This window comes from Octodon degus, unplaced genomic scaffold (assembly GCF_000260255.1).
Source record: "Octodon degus isolate 3935 unplaced genomic scaffold, OctDeg1.0 scaffold00026, whole genome shotgun sequence".
In the NCBI taxonomy this organism is placed as follows: domain Eukaryota; kingdom Metazoa; phylum Chordata; class Mammalia; order Rodentia; family Octodontidae; genus Octodon; species Octodon degus.
Window position 1 is genome coordinate 2289041 of NW_004524602.1, and position 15166 is coordinate 2304206.

The 15166-nt window shown below is 57.1% G+C and overlaps 1 protein-coding gene across 3 annotated transcripts in view; it reads right to left on the minus strand.

Moving 5' to 3' along the window:
- Window positions 1-241: 241 nt before the first annotated feature.
- Window positions 242-15166, minus strand: part of Lingo1 (leucine rich repeat and Ig domain containing 1) — a 58113-nt gene continuing 43188 nt past the window's right edge. Inside the window, exons 1-2 of one of the 3 annotated variants that reach the window (XM_004628713.3) lie at window positions 14914-15105; window positions 242-3102 (exon numbers count right to left, since the gene is read on the minus strand). In XM_004628713.3, the coding sequence (XP_004628770.1) occupies window positions 1246-3102; window positions 14914-14919 (1863 nt within the window). In that variant the 5' untranslated portion in view covers window positions 14920-15105 and the 3' untranslated portion in view covers window positions 242-1245. Of the gene's footprint in view, window positions 3103-7971; window positions 8039-14913; window positions 15106-15166 lie in introns of those variants that run through there. The other 2 variants (XM_023712696.1, XM_023712697.1) reach the window with 2 other exon arrangements.

A 15166-nucleotide genomic window follows, 5' to 3' on the forward strand; every position in this document is an offset into this window, starting at 1 on the left:
ACTGGAGCCTAGCAAGTGATTGTTAAAAGACTTGCACACATCTGGTAGTCCATGGGGGCTACCAGACTGGGGGAGCTGGCAGGGTATACAATGCTGCCTGGGCCTTGGCTCCCCTCTCCAGCCAGGGCCTCAGTCACAGCCTGGACGCTGTCTCTCTCCCTGGCACCCCACCCATCCCTGCAGAAGTCCCCAGCAACCCATTCCCATGGGGAGACAAGAACGACCATAAGAGAGGAGTCACCCACACATGTGCACAGCGCTTTACAGGTTACAAAGTGTTTCACATACATCATCTCATCAATCCTCACAACAGCCCTGTGAGGTAGGCAGGGCAGGGGATGTTCCCACAGTACAGATGGGGAGACACGGCCCAGAGAGGCCAGCGGGCGGCTCAAGGCCACGCAGTAAAGTGAGCAGCACAGCTAGGACCACGGCTTAGGGCTCAGGCCTGCCTCTGGCCCTCCACCCTCTCCACCGACCATGCTGTCTCCTGGGAGGACACCAGCCCCGTCTGGAGTCTCTGCCATCCCCGAGCTGGCCCCTATCTCCCCATGGCAGTGCCACCTGGCAGCCCAGCAAACAGCCCCCACTCCACGGGCAGCCCTGTCCCCATCTCCCACTCCCTATAAAAGGCCAGCCCAAAGCTGGCCCAGACCTGCGGCCCAGCTGCTCCTGAGCGTGCCTGGCAGAGTGGCAGGGAGGGGCTGGGTCCTCCTTTCCTGTTTTCCTGAGTGATCCCTCCCCATAGGGGAAGAGAGAGAAAGGAGGAGGAGGAGGAGGAGAAGAAAACAAGAAACTGAGTTGGAAGGAGGCCCTGGAGCAATCAGGACGTCAAAAGTTTGCATTCCGACTAGCTATAGGAAATAGTTTTTTTTTCTCTTTTTATTATTTCAAGTTTTCATAAAAATCCATAATTATTGAAACCCAAGTTACAGAGGAAGTTCGTAACTTTTTTTTTTTAAACTGAATTATTGACTCTGCCACGTGTCAGGTAGCCGGCTCTCAATCCAGTCCGTGTCACTGCATGCCCCTGTGAAGCTGGGGTCCCCAGGCCTGGATTTCTGAGGTCCTGGTAGGAAGAGGGCGGTGGTGAAGAATGGCAGGGGGCAGCCAGCCTGGGCCAGGAGGGAAAAGGAGTGTGTGGAGGAGTGAGGAGGAGGCGAGGAGGGCCAGGAGCGAGGGGGTAACAGCTGGACCCCTTCCCCTGACCCACATGTCCAGGGGTCCCTACCCCGCAGTCCATCCTCAGATCATCTTCATGTTGAACTTGCGGGGTGCATCAGCCGAGCTGATGCCCACATCTGACTTGCGGGGCACATACTCAATCTCAATGTTGTGCTTGGTGTTGCCTTTGCCCCGGCTCCAGAGAAACAGCAGCACCAGGCAGAAGAGCACAACACCCAGGAAGGAAATGAAGCCCATGGTGGTGGCGATGATGAGGGTCTTGATGTCGAAAGGGAAAGGCACGGTGGCGCGGGTGCTGTTGGCCTCTCCCTCGCCCGGCTGGTTGGAGATGAAGGCGAAGGTCTTGTTGGGCTGGTGTGGCCAGTCAGGCGAGTAGCTGCGCACGTGCAGGTGGGCGGGCATGGAGTCGTTGCCGCCTGCGTTGGCTGCGATGCACAGGTACGTGCCGTTGTCCTGCACCTGGGCATAACGCACCTCCAGGGTGCCATCAGGAAAGACGGTGAGCCGCCCATTGCTCTTGGCTGACACCAGGTGCTTGCGAGGTGAGAGCCACAGGATGGCGGGTGGCGGGTCGCCATCTGCCCGGCATACAAACTGCACTGTATGGCCCTCGTCCACGAACACCTGCTGGGCCTTGCGGTCCCGGATGCGGGCGCGGCGACAGGTAAAGTAGTTGGGCAGGAGCACATCAGGGAAGTCCTTAAACTCCTTGCCCTGCACAAACTCGGGTGTGGCGCACGTGGGCTGCTGCCGATTAAAATTGAGCCGCCAGCGGCGCCGGAAGACCCACAGGAGCCGACAGTCGCAGGCCAGCGGGTTGGAGTCCAGGATGAGTGTCTCCAAGTTGCCCACCGAGTGGAAGGCCGACTCCTCCAGGGTGGTCAGCTGGTTGCCGGACACATTGAGCACACGCAGGTAGTTGAGGCCGCGGAAGGCATAGGGTTCCACCACGGCCAGCTGCCCACCCACCAGCTGGATCTCCTGCAGCCTCAGGAGCTCATGCAGCATGGAGCCCTCAATGGTGCCAATGGGGTTGTAGGAGAGGTTGAGGAAGCGCAGGTAGACCAGATGGCGCACAGCCAGGTAGGGCACAGCGGTCAGGTTGCAGTGTGTGATGGACAGGGACGTCAGGTTGAGGCCGTAGAGGCAGTTGGGAGTCATGGTGTCTAGGTAGGGCCAGTGGGAGATCTCCAGGACCTTGAGCCGGTATAGCCTCTTGAAGGAGTAGTCCCGGATGGCGTTGATGTTGAGGTGCCGCAGCCGCAGCACGATGAGCCCATGCAGGTGGGACAGCGCCTCGGTGGGGATGGAGGTCAGGTTGCATTTCTCCAGTGTCAGCTGCTCCAGGCTGTTGAGGCCACTGAAGGCGCGGTGGGAGATGTAGACAAGGTCGTTGTCCCCGACCTCCAAGGACTTGAGGTTGTACAGGTCCTGGAACATGTAGTCCAGCAGGATGACAATCTTGTTCTCACTGATATCCAGCTTGGTCAAGTTGCTGAGGCCGGTGAAGACGCCCAGGGGAATGAGCTTGAGCCGGTTGCTGCGCAGCCCCAGCGTTCGCAGGTTGAAGAGGTTGTTGAAGGCGCCGGGCTCCACGGTGCTCACGATGTTCTCATTGAGCTCCAGCTCCTCCAGGTGTGGGAAGCTGGCGAACTCGTCCTGGTTGAGCGTCTTAATGCGGTTCTTGCCCAGGTCGAGCAGGCGTGTTTCAGTGGGGATGCCCTCGGGCACGGCCACAAAGCGCTTTCGGTGGCAGAGCACAGCGCGGTCCTGTGCAGAGCACTCACAGCGTGGTGGGCAGCCCGTGGCTGAGCCAGACAGCACGGAGCCCAGCACCAGCAGGAGAATAGGCTGCCAGCAGGCCAGGAGGGGGCTGGGCACGCTCCTCGCACCCCCCGCCAGCATCCTCTCGCTCACCTGCACCAGAAAAAAAGCACAGGACAAGGACAGCATGAGAAGGGGCACCACCCAAGGGGACCCCTCCTAAGCCCACAGTACCCTGGACCCTCCTGCCCCATCAGGTGTCCCTGGCATAGAGGCAAAGGCAGAGTGGCAGGGCCACTGGCCACTGAGATGTCTAGGCCAGGCGGCCTCTTGCCAGCCTTTCTGGGAACAACAGGGATCAGGAAAGGGACAGTGCCACCCCCTTTACCATCTACAGGCAATGCCCTGGCCAAGTTTCAGGGACAAAACCAGCCCTGCTGAGCCACCCCAGGTCTCACAGAGATCAAAGGGGCTCAAAGGCAGCAGCATTCCTAGGAACAACCCTGGGCTACAGGGCGGGCTCCCCAGGCTGTGGGCACCCTCTTTCACCAGCCCCACTCCCCTGCTGTGGGCCCCTGCCATCCCCATGGCAGGTAGTTCAGGCAGTGCTGGGGTCAAGAAGCCCAGTGGCAGAGGCATCCACAGGCCTTCTCCCCAAAGGGCTTTGGCCCCAAATATCCCTCAACTCTTTCTGGGTACCTGCTCACCCCTGGAAGCTTGTAGGATCCCTGATTTCCCTTCTTCTGGGTCCCTGGGCTGGTAATGCTCAGGCTCCTGGTCCCCACCTGGCCATGGCTTCCTTTCTCCTCCCAGGACACAGGCCCCACCTGCTGAAACCCCACTGTCTGCGAACCTCTACCGATTCCCTAAGGAAAAAGAGCCCCTGAGTCATCAAACACCTCTTCTCCGGGTTCCTATTCCCGCCTAGCACCAGGGCCATGTGTGCTGTGATCTGAGGGAGGAGTAGTCACCCATCCTGAGGAGGACAGGCACCCCCAAGTGGATACAAGCCAGCTGGGCCCCAAGACATGCAGCACTGGGGGAGGGGCATGTTTACACTACACAAGGCCCCAAGGGGGCACTGCAGGATGGGAGCCCAGGAAGGGCAGGTCCCCTTGCCCCAGCACAGACCCTTTGTCTACTACCCCTCTAACTCCCCTCATGCCTCTCCTTTCTAGGCCATCCATACTTGTCATCTGAATGTCAAAAGCCCAAGAGATTGTGGTCGCCCAAGGACATGCAAGCAGCAGAAGCAGCAGATGTGGGACAGGAGTTCTGGTCTGTCAGACTTTAGGACTGACAGGTGTTTCCTGTTTGTTGATCGACTAAGTGACTGATTAACCAGAGAGGACTTAGGGTGTCAGTGACTTGTCATGGAATTCGTAGGGCTCTGTTATCCCCAAGGGCTGAGTCCACCCTCTCTCCAGATGCTCCTGGGGCTCAGCCTCTCCCCACCCTGCCCCCACCAGGCCATTTTCCACAGCACACACGCTCCAGTGACCCACCAGAAAAGCAAACATCCTGACAGGCGATCAATAAGTAATTGGGTTGGCAGCTGGGGCTGGTGCGGGTGTGCAGCTGAGGACCTCAAGAGGTAAATAGGACTTTTAGCACCCAGCTCATGGCTGGACCGGGGGGGTAGTGTGGGAGCCACTGGAGAGAGGCTGAGGTTGCAGGGACAGCAAGGGACACAGGGCACCCTGCTGGAGACAAGTGCCTCATGCAGACCTGTTTGTGGCATTCAAAGCCTTCCCCACCCAGCTTCAACTTACCCACCACTCCTCCTGCCACTCCTAGAGAGCCATCTACAGCTGCACACTTGTCTTTCCTATTCCTGCTAAGCCACCTCCTCTGGAAGAACTGTCCCAGCAGTCCCCATGGCTATCACCTCAAAGGCCACCTCCTCCACAAAGCCATATGGGACCTGCTCAGTCACATCTTGTCCCTGGTCTACAATACTGAAGGGCTTTATTCTTGGCAGTAATACTGTGTAAGTGCTGGATGCAGTGACACTATGTAGCCATTAGGTTTCAAAGATACTATGTAACAGATGCAGTAACACTATGTAAATCCTAGATCTAGCAATAACAGGGCAGGCTGGATGTGGGTACTATGTAACCATTTGATGCAGCGGTACTGTGTAAGTCCTGGATGGAATGACACTATGTAGCTGCTGGATGCAGTGATACTATATAACTGCTGGGTGCCACTTTCTGTTCCAAAGCTGATTTGAGCCAAGATAAAAACATGATGCTGAAAGATTACAGAGATAAAAGCTGAAGAATGCAAGCTAGTCAAGTAAGGCCACAAAACCCTGCATCATAGCAACACTGAAGAGTTTCCTAGAGATTTGAAGGAAGAGAGAAACTTGCTCTCAAGCCTCAGCACAGCGCCCCTCCAGAGGAACCTGAGCCAGGGTCCTGGGTCCATTTGCCCAAGGTCAGCACAAAGCAGACCCAAGGAAGCCCTCAGAAAGGCAGCCTATGCATGGAAGAGCCACAGGGGTGCAATCCTGCTGATGGGGCTCCCCCTGGAGTGGGCTCCTGAGCAAATTTAAGCAGGTTGGAAACACTGGCCACCTCTGCCCTGTGCAGCTGCCACCCTGAAGCTGGGGGCATCCCTGTCTTTTACAGGTAGTGTCCTGAGTGGCTGGGAAAGCAAGGCACAGAGAGAGAGAGCCTACCACAAGCACAGGGCACTGGGCCTAGCTCTTAGTCACACACCTCATGGGGTCCCTGTCCCCACGGTTCAAGTGAAGCTGTCTGAGGGTCATCTGCCGTCTTGGTGCCCTGAGCCCTGCCAACTGCCCCCACAATGGCCAGGAGACATGTTTTATACATTTTAATCAGTGTTTTATTTCAGAAACTTGCCCCCTGAAGGGTTTCCTACAAGGGCAAGAATTAAAAATTGGACCAATAAATACAGACAATAAACATCAGAAGCAGGCAGAGGATGGCTGTGTCCAGGGCACAACACAGCCCCACAGCAGCTGCAGAAGGCAGACCCAGGCTGCAGACGCCAACTATACCCTCACCCACATCCCAGGCCATGCGGCTGGCTCTGCTAGAGCTGTTCCCTAGGACCAGTTTACTGTGCAGCCCCAGGCAATGCCCGCCTTCCCTGGTTGTTTCCCTACAGGGTCTAGAGGTTTGTGGGCCAGAGTCTGTGGGGGGGGGGAGGTACAACCTCAGATACTGGACTTTCCCTAGCTGCACAGGGATAGCCTCAAAACTGGCTAGGGAGAGAGCCAGCCAAATAGCTCAGCAGATTAAAGCACCTGCAAGCAGGCCCAGGGGCCCAGGGTTCCATCCCAGGGCCTGCCATGCTGGCCCCACCCTTAGGGCGTGCTGAGATGGCAATTGAGACTGGGCTTGGTAGCATGCACCTGTAATCCCAGCTATACAATGTAGCTGCTCCTCCCTATTGGGAGGCTATAAACAGGTGGATCACTACAAGTCTGATCTAGTAGTGAAAACTTAAATACCCTGTAGACCCTTCCCTAAAATAAAAATAAATAAATAAATAAATAAATAAATAAATAAATAAAAAACTGGCTAGGAGACACAAGGTAGGCATTGCCAGCCTCAAACCCTAACTTCACAGAGGCTGAAAGCATTCATGTGAGGGTCTGGTGAGGGCTTTATGTTCACAGTCACCCCAGGGTGTAGACTGTTAAGGGCAACCTGTGGAGAGGAAGGGGCATGGGTGGACTTGGAGAACCACTGAGGGAGGGAGGCTGCAGGTCACGTGGAGGCCCCAGGCACCAGCCAGGTCCATGCTAGCCCCAGGCGCTGCCTGTAGAAAACAGACAGGACCAGCTTTGGGCTTCACCCTCGCTGGCTCAGACTCCTATGGAAGCTTTCACAGGGGCCCATTTTACAGTTGAGAAAAATGTTCAGCCCCAGAGCTGCCTGGTGAGAGAGAAAGGATGGGGTGCCAGGTCATGCAGGCTCCTGGACCCTGACCCACAACGCCTTTCCAAGGTTGGGGTGGCCCAGTGGCTTCTTCCCTGGGAACCAGGGTGGATAAAAGCTCATCTAGCCCGATGCCCATGTGTGCGGTGGGTGGAACAGAGGGGAGACAGACAGGGAAGGGGCTGCAGGGCTCTACCCAGCTCCACAGGTAAGAGAGCAGTGACAGAAAAGAGAGCCAGGAAGGGAGTGAGGCAGGAAAACTGGTGGGCACCAGGGCCTGGGGACATGGACAGGGCCCAGCGCTAAGGATGGACAGGGCCAGAGCCCACCTCAGTGACTCAACTTCCCTCTCTGGCTGGTACCGCATGTCAGTGTATTGAGCCCATCCCCCAGCAGCCCTGGAAGAGGGGACCAGCCTCTTGGGTCTTCTCAGGGTCTCAGGACACCCTTTGCCCTGCATGTTGTTGTCCCCTCCCTCCCTCCCTTCCTCCACTGGCACTGTGGGGCCCTAGATGGAGAGGCCCCCAGGCCTGGCCTCCTCCACCCCAAAGGGACACAGTCCATCACACAACTCAGCTGTGAGGATGTGGGACAGTGGACATAAGCCCTAACCTCCAAACTCTCGTCTGGGTTTAAGAAAGGCTCAGGGGAAGGGAGCTCAGGGTGAATCCCAGTTAGACATCCCCAGAGGCAAGGGAGGGTGGTGACACTGGAGCTCAGGTGTGAGGGTGAAGAGGACTTTGGGTCTGGTCCCTCTGAGAGTAGAGAACTCCTAGTTGTTCTCTGACACCCCCTTGTTCATGGTCCCTGGACTCCTGAAGCCACTCCTCTGGCTTGGGGCTCATCCCCACTGAGGTGTGGATAGCTACTAATGGCTCAGGGTCTGAGCTGCTAATGGGGGAGCTAGGGTAATCCGGGGGTTAGGCTGAGTGCCAGGGAGGAGACTCAGGGACCCATGGAGTAGATGTCCAGTGCCAGGATGAGTTCCTGCAGGAGAAAGCCAGGCCAGGGCAGCCCAGTGTCCCTGTGTCCCCTCCTCTGCTGGCCCTGCCACTGCCTTTGCCAGCCTTCCTCCTCAGCCACCTCCCACAGTGACAGAAAATTCAACCTGGAAGAAAATTGAGGTCATGTCCTTTGTCGTGTATAATTCCTTATTTTCTTCTTGCTCTTGGTTCTGGCAAAGAGTTGCTGGGCCCCGAGAGAGAGAGAGAGAGAGAGAGAGAGAGAGAGAGAGAGAGAGAGAGAGAGAGACAGAGACAGAGACAGAGACAGAGACACAGAGACAGAGAATGAACTCGGCTGCCCTTGCCTATCTTCCCTAGCGCGGTACCACTAACCCCCTCCCAAGATTCCCTCCTGGGAATAACATTCTCTCATAGGCATGCTTCCTGGTCTCTGGGAGGACAGTGCTGACTGGGCAAGGTGTGGCTGTCACCTGGGCAACTTCCAGGCACCCCCAGCAGTCCTGAACTCCTTGTGTCCCCCAGGCAAGCAACTGCCCCCTACAGGTGAGGGAGGAAGGCCCCTGCCTGCTTCACCACCCACAGCTGTCCCAGGAGCCCCCAGCCTTCCTGTGGGCCCGAAGCCCTAGGCCATTTATGGGATAAATTATGAATTTTAATTGTCAAAGCTTCTTAGTGTTTAAAGGCTGCTATATTTAGGCTCTCTCCTCCAGGAGTGGCCACTTGGCAAGGAGGAGCTAGGTTAGGTGGGGGCCCAGAGAGGATGGATTGTGGGCTGACACGGGGTGTGGTGTCATAGGCCTCATTTTGGGCTCCAGTTCCTGCAGCCCTGTCCTGCTTTGCAGCCTCAGGTGAGGCTCAGGCCACTCTGTGCAGCCTCTTCATCAGGTTCTCTGTGTTGGGTGTCATCCCAAAGAGGGGTAGAATGAGGCCAGTGCCCGTATGAGGTGTCTCAGAGCCCAAGGAACACCCAGGTTCTGGGCCCTATGTTTCCTTTGAGAAGTCTCTAAGAACCCAACCCAGGCTCTCAGGCACAGGGACATTATGAAGACCTCTGTCTGACTCTGCAGGGTAGCAGCCAAGGGACAGTTTGTCCATACCTGCTGGCTCTCTCTCACCCCCTAGACCTCCACAGACCTCTCCCACATGCCCAGTCCTGGGGGCTCTACTGCCTAAGGGTGGCTCAGGCTGACACACCTTATCAGGAGAGGCACAGGCCTGGACTGGGGGGGCCACAGCTCACAGCACCAGGCAGGCATGAGGGGAAAGTGCTGGTGGCCCTGGCAGGGATCTGAGGTCAGCCTTACCAAACACACAGACAAATTCAGAGTACACTGATGATACACACACACACTGTTCTCTCTTTGTGACACTGGTTTGTGATCCCATCTGACAAATTCCACAAATGAGGAGCAGAGTGAGGGGTATGATTTGCCTAAAGTGGCACAGTGACAGTGGCAGAGCTGGGATCCAACCCGAGGTGGTGACGACCCTGAGTCCTGACCATGCCTGTAAGCTGCCTCTCTCTGACTCAGGTCCGAGGGCCTGGAGACCTGCATGATCTTAGGACCATGCACCTCTCATGTGGATGCTGGCCCTGTGGGCTGGGGACAGACTGCAGGCAAAGCAGAGGAAGGCATGTGTCACCAGGGCATGCAGGACCCTAGCAACCTCTGACAGCACCCACTTATGAGGAGGGGAAGCTCCAAGCCATTGGTCCACCCCTAAGGACCTGGCTTATCTGACTCCAGGGGCACGACTCCCCCAGGGTCTGCCACACAGGTGAGGAGAATGAGTCCTGACAGCATCAGGAACGCATTAGGGCCCTGTGGCATCACATAGCCTGGGTCTAGAAGGACGCCACCTCCCACTGGTGGCCACCTTCCCTCACCAGTCATGCTACTGGTACATGGCCACTATCCTATCATGGGCCCAGGTCAGGGATGGGTGGTGGTGTGGGTTATTTCTGTTTCAAAAACAACAAAAGATTAAAACCAGCCTATAATACACCAGAAACCAAGGTCCAGCAAGTTATTTATAACATACACAGGCAGATATAAATAAAAGTGTTGGCCTAGCCTGGCACTGGCTGCGCAAACACCTGCCCTTCCACTGACTACCAGTCAACCCCTAGCCAACGCCCACCCTTTCAACCTGATAAACTGAGCTCAGAAGCAAGGTGGTTATGAGCTTCTGGCCTCTTAGCTGCACACCCATGAGACAGTCTTATGGGAAGACCACTCAGCTCAGTGTGAGTGACCACCAGGCAATGGATGGCTCAAGCTGGAATACCTGCCTGCATAGTGAGTGAGCAGCCTGTCCCAGGAAGCATACAAGCAAGATCACAGAGGAAAGACAGGATGGGAAGGCTCTGTGGGGTCTCCACCTGAGCAGCCCTGCTCAGCTCTGAGGTGCTTCATCTTGCACCCAGGTGCCCTGAACTCATGGGCAGCCCTGCGAGGCCAGGCAGAGGCAGCATCTGGGCCTGGCCCCACCCCCTACCAGAGCCAGAGCGGGTTCTCTGCAGAGGGAAGCAGAGGAGTTGCTGGGAGAGATTAATTCCCTGAAATGGGAAAAAATAGAAAAACACACACACACCACACACCCTAATAACATGTAATAAGAGGTTGGAGACGGGAACAATGCCCTGGTAATGTCACCCTGGCGGCAATCAATTTGGGTGTCACATGAAATAGGCATAATTATTCCGCCAGCCCTGGCGCCTGGCTCTAACCAGCTCCAGGGGCCCAGGCCGGGGCTGGGAAGGCAGCATGGAATCAATCCTAGGTGCGGGGGGGGGGGACTGGGGGGGCTGGCAGAGGGAGCTGCTCCAAATTAGCTCCCCTCTGGGCAGCCAGGGGCATGGGGGCCTTGGGACTGGGGACCCTTGGATACCCAGGAGCCTCCTTACAGGGGCTGTGGCAGTCAGCAATGGTCCCCAGGGTGGTGAGGAGGGGGAGCAAGCACACATTTGTTCCGTCATCCACTGTCACCACAGTCTTGCTAAGCACTCACCATCACCAGGCCCTAGGCCAGGTGTCAGGGTAGAGGGGGCGGAGCAGGAAGCGGGATGTTCCACCTCCTGTGCTGGGCAGCCTCACCCATCCCTGGCTGGACACAGCACCTCAGGGCCCCCAGATTTGCTGTTTTCTCTGCCCCCCTCTCGTGCCCCTCCTCTCTGATGGCCCCTACCCATGCCTGAGCTCAGGGTTTGTGTATACAGCACCCCATCTGTTTGTGTGATGCTCCTAGGGGCTGGCTACTTAGTAAGAACAGGTAATACACTGGCTGCTGCCCATCAAAACCTCTGTTTCATGCCCCCAGAAACTGAATTCCAGAAACAAGCCAAAGCCATCATGCAATACTATTTCACACTCATTCAATCAGGAAACATCAGGACGACCCATGGCACACAGCACAACAGGGACACTCACCTCCAGCTGGGGGAGGCATACCCTGGCATGTGACTGATTTGGAAAACACTTTGGCACATTTCCTAGGAAAGCCAAATGGGAATGTGCCCTGCAGCCCAGAAATTCTGCTCTTAGCTGTGGGCCCCAAGATGCCTACACATTCTGTGTCAGGGATGGGACAAGAATGGAGTGTGAGAGCTTAAAAGAGTGTGACCCCAAAGGGGGTGATGTGTCAGGTGAGGTCTGAACCACAGAGCACTAGATACCTTTGAAAATTCATGAACAGTGTCCAGGGTCAGGTGCAACCACAAAAATGGGGCTTAAGACTACAAGAATCCTTTTCCTTCTCCTCCTATTCCTCCTCCTCTTCCTCCTCTTCCTCCTCCTCCTCCTCCTCTTCCTCCTCCTCCTTCTCTTCCTTCTTCTTGTGCTGGGGATGGAACCCAAGCCTTGAGTGTGCACAGCAAGAGCTCTACCACTGAGCCACATCTCCAGCCCTGAGCCACATGACCAGATCTGTTATACAATTCTGTTCTTTTTATAAAGTTCAAAAATAACTAAGACTGAGCAATATATCTCTCTCTATAGATATGATTTCTGAAGAGGCAAGAGAATGCTAAACCCATAATGTGAGGAGCTAGGTGCCCCCCCCAAAAAAGGGCCCAAGAGCAGGGTGTGCAGAAGTACATGGGAAGACAAATATCAGCATCAAAGTGTGAGAGTTCAAGGGCAGCATGGGCTCACGCTGTTCATTATATCAGCACCGCTATTGGATTAACATGAAGCACATGGATTACTTTGTTAGCATCTCTGCTGGGCCCCAGAGCAGGCAAGATCCCCAGGGGTCAGGAGGAGGACGTTATAGGTGAACCGAAGGTTGTGAGCTGGAGACCAGGTAGCACCCCACCTCTCTGGCTTTCCTTCCTCAGCTAGCCAGTCTCTGTGCCACATGCAAGGATAAGATCGAGAACAGCCACAGAAAGTGTGAGCAGTGGGCATTCATTCGGCACTTACTGTATACCCAGCACAGTCCTAACCACTGCATAACTGGCACATTCAGCTGTCACCACCATCCCTAGAGATAGCTCCTATTATCCCTAAGCTACACAGCCAGACAGTGGTGGGCTGGCCTTGGCTCCAGAGTGCATACTCTTTGAAAGGCCACTGAAGAAACCAAGCACACAGGAGCAGACGGTGGTCGGCACTCAAGCATAGTCATTCACACATTCTGTGCATAAGCAAAAGTCAGAATTAAGCATACTTCGAACACATTTGGCAATGACCCTGCCTCTCACAACCCCTCTCTCTGCTCCCTGCATCTGAAAGCCTGATTGACACTTCAGCACTCCTCCAGTCCCCTCCTCCAAGGAACCCCTGCCAGCCTTGGCCCAAGGAGGGTTTCCCCTTTCTCAAGAGCCTGTGTGTGACACTGAGCTGGGGCCTCCCAGTGTCTGCACACCCCAAGGGCCAGGCAGCAAGCCCAAGGGGTGGGCATTGGTCTTGCCCAACATGATCAAGGATCCACAAGAGCAAGAGGAGCACCAAGCCCAGAGCCCAGCTGGAAGCTCAGTCAGGAAGTACACAACAGGGCTAAATGAACAGGCTGGGACCCTGTGGCTCTCTCCCAAGGGTGCCTAAAGGACTAGGGATCCAGAGCAATCAGGGAGGCTTCCTGGAAGAGGGGCGAAGAGCTGGGCTCTTGGGTGAGGATGCTAGACCAGGCTAGATGAGGACCAGGGCAGGTGGAGGAACAGAGGTGATCTGTGGGAAAGCACAGGGAGGCACGCTGGGGGTTGGAGGCTGCCATCATCCTTCTACAGAGCCCCATGCACAGGACAGCAAGACAAGAACCCTGACTCTAGCCCACCCCCACCAACTGCCTACCTCTTGGGCCCATTTTCTCACCCTGCATGGACACTTCCTCAGGCATCATGGGACTCCACAAAATACACATCACCCCATCCAGGCAGTCACACCCAGCCCACAATGGCACCCCACCTTCTGCCCCCACAGGTGCCATGGCACCAGGGTCCTGTCAGACTTTACATTTGCACAACCATCCATCTTGGGGAGAGGCGGGTAGTGTCACTCTGGACTTCTGGATCTTAAAGGACACCATTCAATACACAACACAGGCGCTCAGAGCCAGGGGTGGAGAGATCGTTAGGGCTCAGTCAAAGAGGCCACTGCAGGGTAAACTGGTCACCCCACCTCCCTTTCAGTCATACTAGGCCCCAGAGCGACAGAACATGCCTGCCCTGGGAAAGCTGGTCCTATGATGGGGGACCCATTCTGACGCAGCCTGGGGAGCACTGCAGGCTTGAATGAACCCACTCCAGGCCATTCCACACTTCAGCTGGCGGCAGCAGAGAGGGGCAGGGACACCAAAACCTCCCAAGGGGCCTGTCTCCCTCCTGTAGTGCCCCCTGGAGCCCCTCTCTGACATTATACCCTGGCGCACCTTGTTCCAAGGAGTTCGCACCCCTCCTCCTCTCCCTCCCTCTGCTTCAGACTCAATGAACATGCTACAGACAGGCTGTTGTCCCAGCTCCTCAGGACTTGGCACCCCCTGTCACACCAGGACAAAGCCATGGAGCAGGGCACCCCCACCACAGGAGCTCCTCACTGGACCTGGGGAAGCCCCAGGCTCTATGCCAGCCGGGTGTTCCAGGGTCCCCAAGCATGGGAGGCCCCCCATGCATGAGCCATTGGTATCGTGGCTAGCAGGACTGAGCCCAGAGTGGGACCAGGTGGAGCTGGCGTCCTCGGCTGCCCAATCCCAGCAGAGGTCCGAGGGAGGGCCAGGCTGACAGATAACAGGCTGGCTCTGACAGCGCTGCCCCTTTCGCAGGGACTCTGCCCTCCACCCACCGAAGCAGACCCGCCCCTGCCCTCCCACTTGTCCCTTCTCCCCTTAGACCCTGGCACGTCTGAGAACAAAGAGGGAGTGCTGGAACCACGGGGACCCCAGAGACAGCACAGAGGGGACTGTTCACTGGCCTGGCCCCACCCCCTACCCAAGGTGGGATCCACAGGAGACTGAGCTCCTAGGGGCACCTTGGAGGCAGGATGCCCAGAGCCCACCGGGAGGGGAGCAGCAGACTCTTTCCTCCCTCCTCTCCACGGGTCCCCTCCTTCCACCCGCCTCAAGGCAAAGTGGGGCAAGAGAAGGTGAGACGCCGCCGGGCTGCAGGCAGACAAAGGGGAGGCCCCTAAATGGCTCTGAGGTCCTTTCTACGGACTCCCTCCTCTTCCCCACCCGTTCCCCGGTCACCCGCAGGAGCCTGGGGTGGCGCTGCCATCCATTCAGACTGGAGCTGTGGAGAAAGCCGACTATTCTCAGAGCACTGGCTTGGGAGTGCCAAGTGCTGAGGGCTGCCTTGGGGGCGGGATCCCGGGTCCACCTCGGTGGGAACTCTCTGGGACTGACGGTGGGGGCTTGTCCTCTAGGGTGACCATGCTCACAATGGGAAGGCACTGGCCACCGGGGGCGGGGGGTCCCCAGTCCTGCCAACTGGGAATCTATTAGGGCGGTGGCAAAACAAGAATCCTTTCTGAGGCCTGCGAGGGGACCAGGCCTGTGACCCCAGAGCGGTCCGGGTGGCACGGAGCGCCCAGCATACCCAGGAGGGTGCAGTCCGGCCACAGTGCCCAAGGCCTGCGCGCGGGGCTCACCTGCATCTCGGACGCGCCGTCCGTCCGTGCGGCTCGGTCACCAATCGCATGTCGCTCCCGCTGGCGCGGCCCCGGCCCCTGCCCAGCCCCCTTCGTCCCCTCCTCCTTCTCCACCTCCGACTCCTTCGCCCGGCAGCCTGCGCGCCCTCGAGGGGAGTCCTGGTCGGCCGTGCGCCCCACGCGGCGGGAACCGAGCCCACCGGCCCAGGGCGGGAGCAGAGGCCGCGGCCGGCGGTGCGGGCGGCGCTTAGGG